Here is a 19,547-nt window from a genome sequence, read left to right as displayed (position 1 = left end):
ATCGTAAAAGGCCAAATTCTTATTAACGTGTTTTATAATTGTTGGTGAAAATCTTAATCTCTGCTCCCAGTAGGTACATATACTCACATTTCATATATATAAATTGGCTTGTGCCATCAGTTAAGGGAGCAACTCTTAGCAGAAACTGCCAAATCAAAGGACATATGATCCTTACCAAGGTTCTATAGTGCTTTTATTGAAGGACATCCAAATGTTTTTGTTCCTATCAAAGACTTGTTTTTTTCGTAAAAATTCAGTAGCCTTTGTATTATAGTTTGGATTTGATCAAATTATATCGTCATGACTCATGAGTACATATTCTTGATATGAGAAGAATTTGGGTTTGTCTCCCAGTTTGCCGAACCAAAAAATAATGTATATTTTTCATATATTTACTATTTTATTTTCATTAGATAAACTTTCAATTACTTTGGGAAAAATGTGTAAAGCCCTAAGTACTGAAAATACTTGAACAAAATATTCGTCCGGCATATACATGCACTTCATCCGTTTGAGTATTTAATGAATCCTTCCCAGCAAGATAAGGAACACTTTGGTCTAGACCGTCTCCGGCTAGGGTACATGGTATATATACGGGGCATAATCCCCGACCCACAGTCGGTTACAGAAACACAGAGGGCTCTCCAAAATAACAACAACAACATAAATAAATAACACAGAGTGGCGTTGTGTAACATAATACATGTATGTTTATTTAATTAAATTAATCTCATGTAAGTTTTCTAACCGTCTACCCTGTTAACAAAGAATGACAGACAGTTTATACACAAACAGACATACAAACAAATAAGGATATTAAATAACAAGCGTTTGATGTGCAATAAATGTATTCTAAAAACTAATTCTTTTAACATAAATATCAACAAGAAAAAACTGTGCTTATATCGGTATCTTAGGTTCATGATAAGTATGTGCACATAAAACCAAGTGTGAATTTTAAAAATACATTTATACTGTTGAGACACAGCGGAAACCCAAACGATAATTGAACTTCCGCTAAAGACACGCGTAAATAAAAATAACCAGGCACACAAATACACTAACGAATAAAATATAAATCAGGGAAAACAAATTAAACAGAATGAAAACGATTATTGACTCTGTATGTTATATACGTTGTAAAGCACCTTGCAAAACTATTGCAATTTTTGGACACGGAAGGCGTCGTATATATACATTAAAAAATATTTATGCATTTCATGCTTGTAATTGACTGATTCTGTTTCTCTCATTTCATGCTTGTATTAAACTCTCTCTCTCTCTCTCTCTCTCTCTCTCTCTCTCTCTCTCATATCACAACATGCATAAAAAATGTGCACTTAACAATGAAAAGAAAGTAACCAGAAAAATGCAATCTGTGTACAGGTAATCTACAAGTATATTACAGGTAGGTGGTGGTCCCCATCCGTATGCAGGCCGTGGGGATCAGGCCACACCTCTCACCCACTTTGACCTGGGTCATCCCTCCCTTCATCTCCCTCATAAACTCCACTTTCTGCCCAGTCTCAACCGTCAGCTCAGACGGACCCTGAAAGGGGACCACAGTTAATCAGGCGTTCTGTAATACTAACAGTGTAGCTGGTGCCCATTCTAAAATTGTCAATCTTAAAGGCAGTTCGTTAAATACACGAAAAAAATAAAACCATGCAGATGCAGTAAATAATTTAAGAGTTCGCAGTTGTTCGAATCTCAATCTATTTCACCCAAATTCTATTAAAAATTGAAGTACGAATAAAAAAAAAACCTAAAAAAAATAAATAAATAAATAAAATATTGTTAATTAATTCTTCTTTAAGACATACAAGTATATATCTATTTAAAATGTTAACATAACTGTTATATCTATTCATATACGTAAAATACTCCATATTGATAAAGAGTTTGTGGAATTACGAGATAAACATCTGAGAGTAATGTGTTAGAAATAAGTAACTGAACTCAAATACTGTATTTCCTAGTTGTTTCTACAAGTGGCTTCCTGGTGTTAAATTATTCCTCTGAATACTATATAAATGACGAAGATTTTTCGCAGGAGGCAAACTGTAAAACCTACATCATCTAATTTAGCATTTTAGCGAAGAGAGTGGAATATAAGCTTCTTCGCGTCATAATTAATTAAATATAAGTACCTCCGAGTTGTAGAGTAAAATGTATCTTGTTGATAGCATCCAAAAATAAAAACCCCAAACCAAAAACAACAAACAAAACGAAACAAAAATAGATAAATAAACAAAACAAACAAAAATTACCCCCCCCCCCCTTCCCAAAAATACAAAAATTCCCCAACTCCCAATGAAAACGAAAATAAAAAGACTTCCACCCACCAAACCCACAAAACATTGCCTGGTCCGCATTGTAGAAAATAATTTAATATTACATAAGCTACTGTGCATTAACAAAGAAAAAAGTTATTTAATTGATCCGCGATATAGAATGAAAAACTTAAACTTTACTTGCAAAGAGTAAAACAAACTTTTTTGTTCGCATTGTAGAAAGTAAAGCAACATCTCGCCGATACACGATACAGACAGTAAATTAACGCAAGCCATTCCTCAGGGTAGAAAGTAAAACAAATGACAGCATTCTTGAGCTTGTAGAATGTGCTACTTTGCGTTGTAGAAAGTAAAAGTCATGTATCTCCGCAATTAAAATTCATTACATAAGATATTACGAGTTGAAAAAATATTTTCCGCATTAATTAAGAAAGTAAATGTACAAACAAATTCACCTCATAGAAAACAGAACAGGTATTTAGCTTTTTCACGTTGATTCTAAAACAATTCGCCTATTAAAGTAGTGGACCAATCTACTGGTATTTTGCGATGCAGTTTGTTCTTACTGGTAGACCTAAACCAATACGCATTGATGAAAACAAACCGTGATATTCTGTGTTCATTTTCATAGAAAGTGCAGATCCTTAAGCTTTATTGCCCTAAGGAGGTAAAACCCTATCGTATTCACTGTAAAAAATCTGTTCATCTTATATTTTCCTCCTTCTTGAAGGCAAATAGTTTGAAAAGAAAAAAAAATCTCTTATGTGAAAAAAAGGTTGGAACAACCAGACTCGTCCATTGTGCACTATTCTAGATGCCAAGGAAAACAGACTCATTATTATTACCTTGGCGTGGTAGGACTTGAGAACATTAACTTGAGATCCGATGGTTAGGCCCGGTCCGAAAGGCGTAGGCTCTATTTAGATAGGTGACCGGAAAAAGACAGCATGCATCAGATGGTAGAAAAAAACTGACAAAGTTCAGGAAACATGAAAGAACAAAACAACTGATTTTTTGTTTATAACCATGCAGAGAGTTAATATATGGAAAGAAAAACAAGTATTCAAGTGCATTTAAAAAGCATAGTGATGAAATAATCAGAATTCCTACCCAAAATTTGCTTTACTTAAATGATGCTGTAAAAAACAACAGTTACAGCTTACAAACGGTTTTTACAAAATTCTATTTTAATGTCTAAACCAATGAAATAGTCTTTATCATGTCATTCTTAAAATTGTGTTACCTGTCTTTTTCAAAATTTCAAAGTACTTCTTTATTACAGTAATTATAGACCTAAAATGTATTAATTAGACCCGTCTCTAATATATGACATTACATTCAGGCACGAAGCATTCGCGCGGGTGGGAGGGGGGCTGCCCCCACAACTTTTCTCGCAGCAGACATTTTTCTTTAAATTACATTTATAAATTTGAATTATAGTGGAGCTCTCCCACTTTTTGGGGGGATCATATAAGAAATGAAAAGAAATGGGATTCTTTTCCCCCTTCGACGGATGAGGTTTTTTAAGATTCAGGGGATTAGAGAATTTGCTTTTTTTATTTTCTGTTTTTGTTTTTGCTTGTCAAGACTTTTTGGATGATGTTGCCCCCTTTCAAAAACGATGCTATATGCCTGACATTAAAGAGTTAGTCGATTTTAGATAAGCGTAAAGCCCAGGAAAATAAGCACTGTTAGCGGAGCATCACCACTTTTACCTGGGAACACACGAGCATAGGAATACTCGTCGTTGGGTATTGCTCTTGCCAGCGCGTAAGTTTCATCAGCTACATGGTCGTGCACGGGAATAAAAAAGGTAAATGTTAATAGTCTGTTAGTAAAAGCATACCAAACTAATGCTTAATTTGTTTTTCTTGCCATGTGCGCTTAAAGACAGGACTGACCCCCCTTCCATTGCCCACCCCAAGTATAGATCTCCAGGCCTTTTCCCCTTCCACCTCCCATAAATTATCCCTTATGACATATTTCTAATCTGATTTATGCATTCCTTGCATAATATTACTAAAAAAATATTTACACAAAAAACCAGACCTTCTATATAGAGAAGAATGGAAAAGGAAGAGGGGGGGGGGGGGGTCTTGTCCTCAAGCACGTGTGCTTTTTGCTAAACGATACAAAGAAATGATATACATGTATCCTTTTAGATAAATAAATAGATTATAGACTATATGCAACCTCTACCACCTATTGTACCTTCATCAAATGATATAAGTGGTCCCTCTGCGGGTCTTGGCGGGGGGATTCTTGGATGTTGCACCGGTGGGATTGGTTGAGGGGGGCGCTGCGACTGAGTTCGGGAGAGTGGTCCTTGGTTCGATCGTCTGTCATAGTCCTCGTACAGTATTTGCTCTTAATAATGTATAAACATTAATATTAACAAATTACCCCATCTACGTCTACAAATGTTTGCAGAGGGTGCATTTTCTACGGAGGCGTGAATGCGCAATTAACAATCTGACAGCTTTAAAATGGAGTCTAACTGCAGCACCAAGGAATTTCAAATTTCACAGGTGAAGTTACTTTGAGAATTAACTCTGTATACAGACCTGGCCGTTTCCCAGATAATTTGTTGTTATCAATAAATTCTTGTAGGTCTTTGGAAATATCACAATATTGCAACACAATACGGACAGCTTCAGCGCACTGCAATGATATGTTGACATCAATGTACAATGTACGTGTCATGTAATTGTACATGAATCTGATATCATCATTTTAATATATGACATTAATACACAAAGTAGCGGCGACGTGTATTATGTCACCATGACATCACCTCGTCGTGGTCTACACAGGCCTTAGAGTCCACATTAGTACACTTCCAAACACTGTCTCTGAAGAAGTCAATCCTCTGCTCCTCGAGGCGCTGGAAATTCTGTTAGATTATCAAAAGAAAGAGTAGTTCATCAATATACAACATTCATAATTTCCTATAGTCTAGTAATCAAATTTAGAATCCAAATTTTTTTTGAGGGGGTAGTGAGACATTAAAACTTATTTTATCAATAAAAACATGTTATGTCTTACATTTATGTGAATATTAATATCATAAACACACTATGTACAGTCTTAAGTTATCCTGTTATGGGGCAAAACTTCATAAGTCATGAGTCAGTCTGGTATATTACATAATCTTCAAATCATTATCAAATAAATCTGTCAAACTGATTTATTTCTTTTTCTATGAACAAAAAATCGTCATTTTCTTCCGGCTTGAACGGATAGTTAAAAAAATCTCTTTACTCATAACAATGTTTATTGCAAGCGTCTTTAACCGCCCTATATATAGACAGAGCCACTTATAGAGCGAACTACTTACATTGCAGGCGTCCTCCATCTCCTTCTCCCAGGACTTCCTGGAAATTTCCAAGGCCTGCACCGAGCTCTTATAGTTTGCATCTGACAGTAGAAGCAATTACGATAATAGTTTGCATCTTACAGTAGGAGCAATAACGATAAAAGTTTGTATCTGACAGTAGAGGCAATGACGATAAAATTTTGTATCTGACAGAAGAGGCAATAACGATAATACACATGTAGTATGAATCTGACCGTAGGAGCAATAACGATAAAATTTTGTATCTGACAGAAGAGGCAATAACGATAATACACATGTAGTATGAATCTGACCGTAGAAGCAATAACGATAAAATTTTGTATCTGACGGTAGAGGCAATAACGATAATAGTTTGTATCAGAGTGTAGAAGCAATGACGATAATAGTTTGTATCTGACGGTAGAAGCCATAACGATAATAGTTTGTATCAGAGTGTAGAAGCAATGACGATAATAGTTTGTATCTGACGGTAGAAGCCATAACGATAATAGTTTATATCTGACAGTAGAAGCAATGCCGATAATAGTTTGTATCTGACAGTAGAAGCAAAGACGATAATAGTTTGTATCTGACGGTGGAAGCAATAACGACAATAGTTTGTATCTGACGGTAGAGGCAATAACGATAATAGTTTGTATCTGACAGTAGAGGCAATGACGATAATAGTTTGTATCTGACGGTAGAAGCAAAAACGATAATAGTTTGTATCTGACAGTAGAAGCAATAACAGGCACGTAGGGGGGGGGGGGGGGGGGGCTGCCCCCTATTTTTCGTAGCACCGATTATAGTTTGTATCTGATGGTAATAGCAATAACGATAAAAGTTTGTATCTGACAGTAGAAACAATAACGATAATAGTTTGGATCTGCCAGTAGAAGCAATAACGATAATAGTTTGGATCTGACAGTAGAAGCAGTAACTAAAACAGTTACTAAACAGTAATAAAAATGTTTTCCTTTGTAAAATTGGATCCCAAATGTGTCCATTCTACTCCTCGAGATTTTGATTTCAACGAATTTGAATCCACGTTATCTGAGGTTGCTTTTACTAAAGTTACAGCTTTTCTAAGCAAATGGTTTTTTAGAAGAAGATTTTTAAAGGGTTTTCTATATATATTCCTAAGTAAGTTTACGGGCAGACGGACGGACAGACAGACGGACGACAGACAAAATTTTGTCAGAAAAGCTCACTTGAGCTTTCAGCTCAGGTGAGCTAACAAATACAGGAAGTTGTATGGCAAATTACCATTATACAGTTGTACTTTGGTAAATACGAACACTTGTATCATGAAATTTGATGACAGAGAACTTTAAACAATTTTGGACTTGAATCCTCTATATACTCTTACAGAGTATTTTGTAACGATTATCCGCCATTCTCATCCAGAATACCGTTAAAGATGAAGGACAATGCTCGCTTCAATCATCGGGTGAGCAAACCAAACAAAGACTGAAACTGTTGACGCTTAAACAAAATTCATGTGGCAAGTATATAGATCCATCAATAAACTAATACAATATACGCTCACAAAACCCACTTCATATTGTAGTATGGTACTTATACCATAAATCACAATGGATGAATTCCAATTGAATATAACAAACTTACATTTTAAACCCGATCAAAGTTTTAAAAGTACTGACAAATCCTTTAAATTTCATAGGATAATCGCTTCAAATAAAATACCCAGCCATAAAGCAATAATTAAGCAATGATTGATATCATTTTCATCTAAATAAAATTTGACTGGAAAGTACGATAAAAAACAAATTTAAAAATTCGGATAAAAAAGTAAAAACCTCGAATTCAGATAAATTTAAGCCGTTTTCCGCTTATGGGAAAAAAGAGAGGGGTGCAGTACCGTTAACAGAAATAGAGACAGTCGGCTTTTAACCATTTGGTCTCAAAATGATTAAGATAAATTGAAATAATTATTAATAGACTAAGTTATGAATTGACTAAGTCCAAACACCCCCCCCCCCCCCCGGCGGACCGCCGGAAGGAGAATGCCTAAATCGACAAGAAATGAATAATAGATACCTGCTTGTTGTTGGGCATCGTCCGCCTTCTCTTTTGCCTTACTGGCCTGTCATATGCAAACAAAAATAAGAACGTTAGGAAATCTAAATAACATTTCATCTATAGAGCTTTATTGAGGGCAGAATGCAGTCATAATCTGCGGCACGCACCTTGCTGAGGTCCTTTGAGGTGATCTGAACACTCTGGCGCGCCTGGTTAAACGCTTCCTCTGCCGCTTCTTTCTCTTTACACTTGCTTATGTATTTCTCTTTACACTAGAGACAAAACAATGCAGCAATTGATTCACCTTGCACTAAAGATGCAATGCTTGTTTTTAAAACAAAAGTTAAATATATATTACAAGCATACATACGTAAACAGTAACACAGATGATTGTGTTGAGATGATGAATAACCTCTATTAAAACACTTTGCAAATTTAAAGTATATCGCAACAACTGAACTTACTATATTTTTGCAATTTTAAATAACAAATTTTCAAACAATTTTCAAACACATTTGTTGAAGAAAATTTAGAACACGCATTATTTATAACTCTTAAAAAATGTGTGATCCAAATGAATGTTTTAATAATTATGTTTTGTATGCTTTCAAGATAAAAAAGAATTCTAAAATGAAGAAAAAAAAATAAATAAAAAAATAGAAAAAGTGTATTTAAAAAAACATTAAGGACATTGGCAATGTCTGCAGTTACTAGTAAGTATATACATTTGTGTGTGTGTGTGTGTGTGTGTGTATATATATATATATATATATATATATATATATATATATATATATATATATATATATATATATATATATATATATATATATATATATATATATATATATATATATATATGTACAATGTTTATGATTGCTGACTAAGTACTAGTATCTTATTCTACTACCGCTTTCTGATATAAAAAAAAATCATTATTTTGCGCAAGATAGGCCAGCTACCGTCTCGGTTTTTGTTGATACACAAATCAGATAGCAACACATTCTGCGTGTCTAATGTCTGATGCAATTAAATGAACATCCTTTTTTAAGTTGAATAAAATCGAATTATGAAATTGTCCATAATTCATGTAAATAAACGGGAAATATAGCTGGTTTGTTTACCCTATAAACTTCAGTTATATTCTTTTTATAAGTTTTAAGTGTTTCTCTATTCAATTATTGTGAGTTTTTTTTAAACTTACAAAGTAAGAGGAAAAATAAATTCTATTCAAACCGAGAGCAGAAGTTACTCGCTCACTCACCGACACGCATGTTTTGTATTTCTGTATCTTGTCAGTTTGGCTAGACTTAGTCCTATCCTCGATCTGAAAGCAATGGATATGATCGATATTATCGCTTGAACTAAAGGTAAATGTTGAAATATAATCACCATCACATCACCCCCACAAAGAGGTAACGTTAACGACAATGATCCCTTTTATACACCCCCTGTTTTTGCCTTGTTTTGATTACAATCATAAAATGCATTTCTAAACTTCAAGTACCGACTGCAGACTTAAGCACATAAATACAAATGTAAGTATACTGCACAGATGAATTCAAGTGTTCATCCACATGAATGGCTGTAATTGTAGTACTCAAGTTCTTATTTCCACCTATAGTTTGACTCTTCAAATTGAGAGACGTGTGCTGAATGTTGAAACATTTTAATTTCATGCGTATTAAATATTTCATTGGTGTTAAAACTGGTCTAACAAATATCCCTTCACAGTTTTTTTTTTAAAACTAAAGTAAGGTAATAGTTAACTCTGTCCCGTCGGTTAAAAGAACAGCTTTATATTTAAAGTTATACTAGAGTACTTTTGAGCAATAGACCTTGTTGAATTCATTTTTTTATAATGAAAATTGTAAACTTTCATAATGATAAGTGGTATCTTCGCGACAGAATAACATGATGCTGTTCAAGTGGCCTCAATATCTCAAAATAAAAAAAAAACCTGGCAATTTTTTTTATTACCAATACCAATATAGCGCCTCTATGACTATCAGCCCATGATAAAACACCAAAGAACCTTTTGCTTTCCTTTAAAATAAAACTGTGTCATGGGGACACCTGACCAGCAAACAAACTATGTATCATTCGGAACCTTTTTAAAAAATCATTTCCTTGAAAACTGACACAAATTTAGCAACATTTTGTACAAGATGTGATTTCTGCAGTGTGACATTGTTATTTCAACATACATAGGGAATCATTTTGATTTCCTCCAACAACTGATGTTTGATGCACCTGTCATGTACTAAATTATGAATTATCTACGTGGGTACATGTAAACACAAAACTTACAACATCCTTCCATACCAAAACAAACTGAGATTTTGTCATTTTGCTAAACATCTTACTAATAAGATGAGATGAGATCTGTTTGCGGAAGTAGCGAGTATCCTAGTATATGCCTTCATGGGAGAAGCTAATATGACAGTGAAATGGTTCAGATGGACTCGGAAACCAGTAAACATGTACAGTTACACTAAAACTGAACATGGATAATTAAACAACAGACTTGGGAACAATTCCACATAGATAATTCCACAACGAATTTGGAACAATTCAATATGAACCCTTACACAAAAGAACTTGAGAAAGAATTTCACATGGATAGCTCAACATTAGAATAGACAGTTACACTACAGAACTTGGAACTCAAAATGGACAGTTACACCACAGAACTTGGAACTCAAAATGGACAGTTACACCACAGAACTTGGAACTCAAAATGGACAGTTACACCACAGAACTTGGAACTCAAAATGGACAGTTACACCACAGAACTTGGAACAATTCCACATAGAAAGTTACACTACATGAACACTAGTCTTACACTACATGGGCAGTTACACTACATGGACGGTTACACTAAATGGGCGATTACACTAAACGGACAGTTATACTACATACTAGACAGTTACACTACATAGCAAGCACCTGCTGCTTGATGGCCTTCTGTTCGTCATTGAACTTGTTAAGTTCATTGTACAACACTTGGAAACTGTTGCCCGCCTCCTCATGGGATCTTGCTATCCGCTCTGTTTGTATTTTCAGTTCTCTTAGTGCCTTACCAAGGTCTCTGAAAAACAAATGTGAGGTGAAACACAATTATAGAATTAAATGTTTTATATATCCATGAATTTTTATTTTATTTATAAAATATAACTACAAACAACCTTGCAAGTTCTATAAAAGTTGCATACATTTATTTCACTTTGAATTCTAATGTTGCAAACTTATATTCTTATCCCTACGAGATTTTGTGCATGTGTAAGTGAATAGTGATCATTGGTGTTTTCCTTACTGAAGATAGACCGTGTTCTTCTTCATGCCTTACCCTATTTCTTCCTTTCCCTCGAGTTTCCGGACCAAGGCCTGTATCGCCTTGCTATAGACCTGCTCGGCTTTAGCCCTGCAATGTTATTGCAACAAAAAGTTGAACGGGACAATGTCATGTTCATGCTCATATGACATTGCTCCCCCCCCCCAAAAAAAAAATATAAATATAAAAGTCCACGTCAAAAAGAACACAAATTAATAAAAAAAACACAACATTTCTAAACGAGAACGCGGCTATGTCACCCAGGTGAGTTAATTAGAACATAGAAATTGTATCTTTTCCTCTAATCGTGTTGTTTAACACGGAAATCCCTGACCCCGTTATACGTTTTTGTGCCAGGGACCCAGAGAGAGGACTCTCACCTTTCCTTGTAGTACTCCTCTAGCTCTTTGGACACTTTTCTGATATCTTTGTTTCTCTTGGTCAATATATCTAAGCCCTTGGTATTGGTGAAATCGGGCTCCTACAAAACAACGGCGAACAGGGTTCTCACGGAATGTAGGTGTTAAAGTTCGTGTACTTTGTACATATTTCTTTGATAAAATATAGTAAACAAAAGTACATAAACATTACATAAAATGTTATGTCTAATATTGTTCAGAATAATTGAACGCCTCGTATGTCGCCGTCAGAAATAATTAGACGAGAGAACAAACTCATCTACATAAAGAAAATTAAAGTGAAACCAGCCATTTATCATTCCGCTATGCATACCTGTACACAGACTTCACCATACATTGAGATATTTTTATACCGCGCCGTCTACTTTTAAAGAAAACCGTCAGGTTTTAAAAGGAATAAAAAGAAAACCAGTTTCAACACTTACCCAAAAAGCGTCGACGTACTGGGTTGTTCTAGTCATGTTTAAACTCTCCCCTTAAATTCAAGTACACGTGAAATGCACGTCCGACACACGCCCCTAAAAACAACACGACCTCAATAAAAAAGGCAACAACCAAGAACTGTCAAAATAGATAAGTGTATGTAAAACTTCTAAAATCCAGGAAGTATAAAACAGGGCCTTTGAAGATCGCGGTGTTCATTGATAAAGTTTTTTATCTTTTAGGTGGCTGTGCTTTCCCCACGATACAGGGTCCACGGCCAGAGTTCACATTAGACTAAATTTAACTTCCTTCCAATTAAATTAACGCTGTGCTTCCCCCGCGAGTAAAATGAATTAAGTTGTCTGTTGATGCAAGCACTTCTTAAAAAAATTAAGATTGCTCGACGCGTATTTAAACTAAGAAATGACAACCGCTTCCTGGTTAAAGACTCGGGATAAATCTCCGGATCCGCTCCTGGATTCCAGAACGTGTATATTTAAATACCACCCGTATCAGTAATACACTGCCCAGCTACACCTATGCATAATAGATGTAATGAATGCGATACCGCGGCCGATAATTGCTTTATAGAGAATTAAATAAAGATATAGGGCCCATTGTCATGCATAAAATTTAAAACAAGACACAATTGTACGCGTTGTCATTGGTAAAATTATTGTTTGTCTGTTCTTATAAACTTGGAGTCGACGTACTTTTATCTAGAGGATGTTTTATTGTGGGAAATTTGTTCAACAAGTGAGTATTATAAATGATTGCACCAATTAATCGCTTAAATTTATCAAAGATATGTTAATGACGTCCTCAGAAATCTTGTTAATGTTAATATCCTCATTTTCCGTGAAATACATTACAGATATGTCAGCAGAAAACGCGATAAAGAATTTAGAATCCCAGGTTTTCTCAGTCACCTGTCGGCGCTGTAATCACGTGTATAATGACGAGGATCACCAGCCACGTCTGTTGCCATGCCTACATGACGTCTGCTTAGACTGTCTGTGCGAGCTCGTGTTCGATGAATCTCTGACATGTCCAGAGTGTAAAACGACTCACAAAACCCCGGATAATGACGTCACTACTTTTCCCAAAGATCCAGTGAAGTTGGGGCGGGTTTTGCAAAATCCGGAAACTCTGTCGGGTGTCTGCTGTGATTTCTGCGACGAAGAGTGCAGCGCCACACACCGCTGTACGGACTGCTTGGATAACCTTTGTCCGGATTGCCTGCAAATTCACAGAAAGTACAAGAAATACAAGGATCATAGTGTCCTTTCTATTGAAGAGTATGCAAAGCTACAATATTACGTGAACAGCACCATTAAATGTAGCGTCCCCGGCCATACTACTGAACTAATCAAATTCTACTGCACAGATAAGAATTGCGAGCTATGTCTTTGTCCTTCTTGTGTAATTTCCCACATAGAACATAGCCATAGAGTGCTTAAAATCGATACCGTTTTTGATTTACGTTTAAAAAACATAAAAACTATTGAAACAGATCTGCAGCAGCAAAAGGAGAGAGTTGATGAAGCAATAAGATTGATTGAAGAAGAAACTATAGTTGTTGACAAAATGGCAAATAATGCTATGAAAGATGCCGAAAGGACGTATGATTTTTTGATCAAGCTGCTGGAGAAAAGGAAGTCAGATGTCCAAAATTCCATTAAGTCAGTTCAGGAAGATAAAAGAGAGCTCCTTAGAAAACAGGAGAAGGGCTTTCAGATGCGTAGGAATGTTATAGAAGATGGCAAAAATTATCTGAAAAGTTTATTAGAAAATGGAAATAAGCCCGAATTTCTTTGTCTTGAACCCATCATTCGCAAACAGTTTTTAACACTATTAAATGAGGATCATGGTTGCCTTCCGTGCACAAACCCAACCATTCGATTTTCGTTTCAAAATATGATTGAAGATTTTGAAGAACTAATTAACGAACTGGGTTTAATCGTGTTTTCAAATGCGTTCGCACCTTTTACAAAAATGACTGTTCCAAACCTAAGTTACGTTGACGAAACATTTGAAATTCGACTACAACTGTTTAACCCTCACCATGAACTCACACAAGAAGAAGCTATTGATGTCCAAATTTGTCTGGTCGATCCCACCGAGAAATTGACCCGGTCTCTCTACCCTTGTCAACTGGAGGAGGACGGGAGCCTGAGGACAGGTTTCCGCGTTGAGTTGGCTGGCATCTACAATGTGGAGGTTTTCATTCTTGGACGACCGTTCTATATTCATAATCAACAGCTGGAAATCATGGAGAGATTCCACTTCACTTCAGGTTGGTATAACAGTTGGAAAAGAAATGTCGCTACAATCTGAACGACTTTCCTTTCGAAATCATGTTTTTTCATCATTCTGATTTTGTTGTTCTTGCAGAAGATGGTTATGATTCCTGCAATGATGCCATGAAAAGTCCCGTTCCTGATTTAGTGCGATCACAAGGTCTGTATTTATTTGAAGTAAATCCTTATAGACTGTCCGGTTTGTCAAACTGTTAGTATATACTAGTGTTATATTGAATTTACTGGGTCTGTGGATGTAAATGTACAATATGACATCAATACTCTGCATAATGAGATATTTCATATCTCATATTTCATACCATATTTCATATATCTTAAGGAGGGAAAACACCTGGAAAAAGTAACTCAAATAAACAGTAAATTATCTTATTATGAAAGAAATAATAATGAATAAACTGTACACAAGTCAAATAAGGGATAAAAAAAAAAAAAGGGAATTTAAAAAAAATTCAATTCAGTAACAACAGAAGCCCCTGTGGGATTCGAACTCGGGATATACGTATCAAAAGTCCGACACTCACTCGGCTATGGAGTAAGTTATATATTACCGCCGATAAAATCCTTTCAGTAAAACGAAATCTCGTTTCGATCAGAGGTCATCCATGTTGTGATGATGTGTTATTCCACCTTAGGTAGCGAGGGACAGTTTCGGATAAAGGTAGCAAGGGACAGTCAATATTTTTGTAAAATTGAGAGTTGCTGCACTTGAAGGCTTATGAGTGTTGCTAAAATTCATGAAATGATTTTTAATGATTATCATAAGTTAGAGGGGTGTCTCTTGTTGAAATTAATATGCAACATGTAGGCCCCATATGTTAGGTACATGAGAAGCAGAAGTAAAATGCGAAACCTGCGGCTATGAATGTTGTGTTGACTTTACACAGTGAAATTGCAAGTTACAGACGGGAGGTAAAATAACACGAAAAGTAGGTGGATGGGACATTATATAAATAGTGCCTGTTTGGGAGGGTAACAGTTGAAATTGACACCCCGAGAAAACCATTGTCAACCGACGCGAAGCGGAGGTTGACAATGGTTTTCGAGGGGTGTCAATTTCAACTGTTATCCTCCCAAACAGGCACTATTTATTTTGTTATACTTAATGTCTTAATTTTTAAGAAAATTTTACTGCTCTTATATAGGAATAACGTGAATTCTACAGCGAACCGTACGCGCATAATTTTCGCGCATGTAACATTTTTTATTGTTATACTTTCATGTTAAATACTAAAATTAAGACGCAGTTAATAATATTTACTATTACCCTCAGCGTTAGCAACGCACTTGGCAACGGGTAACATTAAAAAATGTTACATGCGCGAAAATTATGCGCGTACGGTTCGCTGTAGAATTCACGTTATTCCTATATAAAAGCAGTAAAATTTTCTTAAAAATTTTGAAAAAGACATTCAGTATAACAAAATAAATTTGAAAGTTGAAATTGACACCCCTCGAAAACCATTGTCAACCTCCGCTTCGCGTCGGTTGACAATGGTTTTCTCGGGGTGTCAATTTCAACTGTTACCCTCCCAAACAGGCACTATTTATATAATGTTACCCGTTGCTAAGTGCGTTGCTAACGCTGAGGGTAATAGAAAATATTATTAACTGCGTCTTAACCAATCAGATTTCAGTATTTAACATGAAAGTATAACAATGTAAACTATACACCGGTAAGTTTCTGACATGTGATAGTGCAATATGCACGCGGTACGGAAGGTCAACCCTCTGCAGGGAATTAGCTGGGGGAGGTCTAAAAAGCTGAAAAATCATGAAAAATAAGCAGAATATGAAATGGTTAAAATCTCAAAATTAAAAACCAGTATGTAGAGAATTTTACAGGTTTTGACTAGTAATTTTCTTCAGAAATTTGTGATTGGCCTTATAAAGAGCGAATTAAAGGTATTTGTGCTGAATGGGACCTGAGGAAATTCTAGTTACAGAGTTCGGAAGACATGTATCCCTTGGCTACAATGAATTGTATTAAAAAAACTGTCCCCTGCCACCTTAAAGTTAATGTATAAGCTCAATACACAGGAACTGTTCCTGTTGCTCATAGAAGTTAAAGTTTTGCCATATTTATTTCTGAGATGGAATGCTACACCGCAATTTTATTTTATTGATCGTTAAAGTATCATTTCTAAAACTTGATTTCGAAGGTCAAACATGCTCTTTATTATTTTAACGATTTTTTTGTATTCTTTATTAAGAAAGTGGAAAATCTGGTTTGGTTGTAACACACTGAAGAGATTGAAATTTAGTGTGAATAAATGCGTGATACATGTATTAGCATCTAATAAATCATGTCCAGTAAAGTCAATAATTAATAAGACATTTTAAATTTTTTGATCAAAATTATTTATGAAAATTAAAAAAAAACATCTTTGTTTCATATTTTTCAAACCGATGAATAAAATCTTTTAAAGAGACGTGTCTTATAGAAAAGAAATATAAAACGATCATTTAAAAAAAAAAGAAATTGAATCGAATTGGCGATTTTTTTTTTTTTTAGAAATACTGCTAATTTTCAAAATTTGACCGATTCTGATTAAAACTAAACTTACGTATCCTGATCTAAATTTCTATAAAATTAAAAATCAACAATGTTTCTTCATTTGCAGTCAAGAAATCAGGTCAATTTAACTACCTATTTTGTTTTTGTAGGAGACATGAAACCTTTAGCCTCACCAAGAAGACCCTTTAGCTTGTCTTCGACAAGATCAGAGCGATGTCGCATGACCTTTACATGTAAGAGACACACGCATCAAACCTTAATACGAGGGTTAATCCAAAAGTAATGCCACACATGCGATAAAATCGTTAAAAATCGGCATAAAGAAATGCACTTTGATAACTTATTTTAAAGAGGTTGGGGTAACGTCCTTTCTGGATTCGCTGGCGTTCTGTTCATAATGCCAAAGTCATTAATCATTAAGTTGATAATTTCGTTTTTTTACAAAAATGTCATATTGCTTTATTCACAACAGTTATCAAATTAATTGAAGAAATCTTTACTCTTTTTCGCGTTCAATAAAACTGTAAAGAAAGGTTATTTTACTGTGCGATAAGTTTAATCGTAGGCTCCACAATATATCATGAACTTAGAATTATAACATCGTTGATGGCGTCCAAACCTAGCTTTAATTTCATTTGGCTATATGTTCTTATAATTATCAAACTTATTTATTAGCGAAGCACAGACTTTCATAAAACATAGAACAACACTACGATCCCCCTATTTACTTCTCTCCCGCAAGAGTCATCCACAACTTTGAGAACACTTCCCAATTTCTATATTTCTTACAGGGCCCAGGATCAAGAAGCAATTTTAGACTTTAGACTTTTAGATTTTAGTTCAAAAATTGTACTTTGCCTTTGTCTTTTTATGGTAAACAAAACTGAAATGCTATTAAAAGTGCCTTCATATAACGTTGTTAATCATTTTATGATGAACAATCATTTCAATACTGACTGAAATTTTGACTAACGTCTCTCCAGGCCTTAGGGGAGTTGAAGAACCGCTCATCTACAATACGTAATCAAGCTTTTGATACACGATTTTCTGTAGTACAACACCCATGAGAAGCGCAATGCAATTTTGACATTACTTTTGAACCATTACACGTACTTGAAATAGAGGTCTAGTTTGCTCTTGGCTTCTCTCATTTGTATTTTTTTTTGGTCATTGACAGGTCCTCCTTTTCACCTTGACGAATCGACTCTACACAAGAACTGCTATATTTCTGGATGCAAGAGGATTATTTCTAACACAGCTACCGCTCTATCTCAGTATCACACGACACTTACAAACAAGGGAAGCGTTTACAATGGTGCTGCAGGGTCAATTAGTTTCTTTTCCCCGTGTGCAGCCTACTTTGAGGTGGAGATAAAGTATGACATCTGGAAAGATCTCTGTTTGAATGATGTCATATGTGACGTCATCATTACTAACGAAGACTTGTCCGAGTTTACTACCACCCAGCGGCACCACAAGTTTGGATGGAGCTTTTCTGTAGTTTTCTGTGAAAAATGTCACCAGGTGTGTATCGAGAGCTGGGACCACTTAGATCTGGTTGGTCATCTACCTGTTGGTTTGGTAACCAGAAACTCATCCTTGCACAAGGTTATTGGGATATTTCTCGACGACACAAACGCTTGCATATCTTTAGTGGACTGTACCGAAGCTGACCTCATCGCACAGTTCAATGACGTCATGTTTGATAAACCTTTATGGCCAGCATTTTGTGTTAATCCTTCCGAAAAGATTACCGTTGAGTTAAAGATAAAAACTGGTCAAGAAATAAACTATATGCCTGTTCATCTTTTACCTATATGAAAAACACAAGCATTATTGTTTATCATGACTATTATTGATGTTTTGTATGCATTGCATTTTAATGTTGAAAAATAGATCAAAAACCATTAATCAAATTTCATTGATTTATAAAGGAAAAAAACTAGGCATTATGAAATTTTTTTCAAAACTGTTCAATAGTAACGGTATAATATTCACTTGCGTTTGAGAAAACAAACACACTCAACAAATGTGCTGTTACCGAGACTAGCTTATTGGGAGCAGCTGACGTTTATTCATATTACATCAACACTTGCAGTGAATTATATAATTACATATAAAATGTCAAACATGAACAATATGGTACTGCAAAATGATTGTAACTCAAAAAATTAACATTAAAAATGGTTATATTTTAGAAACGAAGATTTCAAATTTAAAACATATAATAATGATTTACTTGACTTCCCATGACAAAAATGACTGACAAATATGAACATTTTCTTTTATCCAACAGCAGTCATTGAATTCCATTATAATTATCATACCCCAAAAAGGATGTAAAATCGGATGAAAGTTAAAAGGAAACAATTCTTAATATGATCCATCTACAGAGGGAAAACATTTTCCATCAAAGAATGGACAGGGAATTGTGAAAATTCCCCTGAGACAAGAGGAATAATATTTTTGTGCGGAAAACAAAACAGGATTTAACGTCCGATATTTTTAATGTTGCTCGATAAACACAATGAACTACATGTATATCAAATACATGACTACCTTACTCAATATTGAAACTTCAAAAGTGATATTAAATGAAATACTAGTACACGAACACTCACACACGACAACATAACAATATATATACATTTGCAACTATGTGTCCTTATATTAACCTTTGGAATAGCGAATACGTTCAAATCTGTGTGAACTTTTTGATAACTACACAATGATTATTACAAGCGCTTATCGTTTCACGGTTGCATTATTGTTAACCTAAATACACGATTATGTTAATAATTCTGGACGATTTGTCTCTCTCACATGCAAATATAAGTCATATTCAGCGATGTTAAAAATTTCAT

General features: G+C 35.0%; 2 protein-coding genes across 7 annotated transcripts; one reads left to right on the top strand and one right to left on the bottom strand.

Moving 5' to 3' along the window:
* Nucleotides 1-682: 682 nt before the first annotated feature.
* Nucleotides 683-12,383, bottom strand: LOC105327295 (proline-serine-threonine phosphatase-interacting protein 1). Of its 6 annotated transcripts, none has more exons than XM_011427665.4 (14): nt 11,850-12,383; nt 11,386-11,486; nt 11,021-11,095; nt 10,621-10,762; nt 8,936-8,998; nt 7,839-7,943; nt 7,690-7,735; nt 5,632-5,711; nt 5,089-5,187; nt 4,859-4,955; nt 4,506-4,661; nt 4,010-4,078; nt 3,140-3,210; nt 683-1,549 (listed from the first exon to the last, which is right to left on the bottom strand). In XM_011427665.4, exons 1-14 carry the CDS (start codon nt 11,883-11,885, stop codon nt 1,403-1,405), a joined length of 1,287 nt encoding a protein of 428 aa, XP_011425967.2. In that variant the 5' UTR covers nt 11,886-12,383; the 3' UTR covers nt 683-1,402. The 6 variants fall into 6 exon arrangements, with proteins under 6 accessions (XP_011425967.2, XP_011425968.2, XP_011425971.2 ...); XM_011427667.4 differs by lacking the exon at nt 3,140-3,210 and adding an exon at nt 3,405-3,430 and having other exon boundaries at nt 1,411-1,549; nt 11,850-12,380; XM_066080297.1 differs by lacking the exon at nt 683-1,549 and adding an exon at nt 3,405-3,430 and having other exon boundaries at nt 3,193-3,210; nt 11,850-12,381.
* Nucleotides 12,384-12,447: 64 nt separating this feature from the next.
* On the top strand, nt 12,448-19,472 carry LOC105327294 (uncharacterized). The gene is made up of 5 exons (XM_011427663.4): nt 12,448-12,603; nt 12,722-14,143; nt 14,242-14,307; nt 16,833-16,916; nt 17,861-19,472. Exons 2-5 carry the CDS (start codon nt 12,724-12,726, stop codon nt 18,502-18,504), a joined length of 2,214 nt encoding a protein of 737 aa, XP_011425965.3. The 5' UTR covers nt 12,448-12,603; nt 12,722-12,723; the 3' UTR covers nt 18,505-19,472.
* The last annotated feature ends 75 nt before the right edge of the window (nt 19,473-19,547 follow it).

Source organism: Magallana gigas, chromosome 3 (genome assembly GCF_963853765.1).
Source record: "Magallana gigas chromosome 3, xbMagGiga1.1, whole genome shotgun sequence".
NCBI classification, from domain to species: Eukaryota; Metazoa; Mollusca; class Bivalvia; order Ostreida; family Ostreidae; genus Magallana; species Magallana gigas.
The sequence above is the reverse complement of the archived record's forward strand: the minus strand, read 5'-3'. Positions and strand labels throughout refer to the sequence as shown.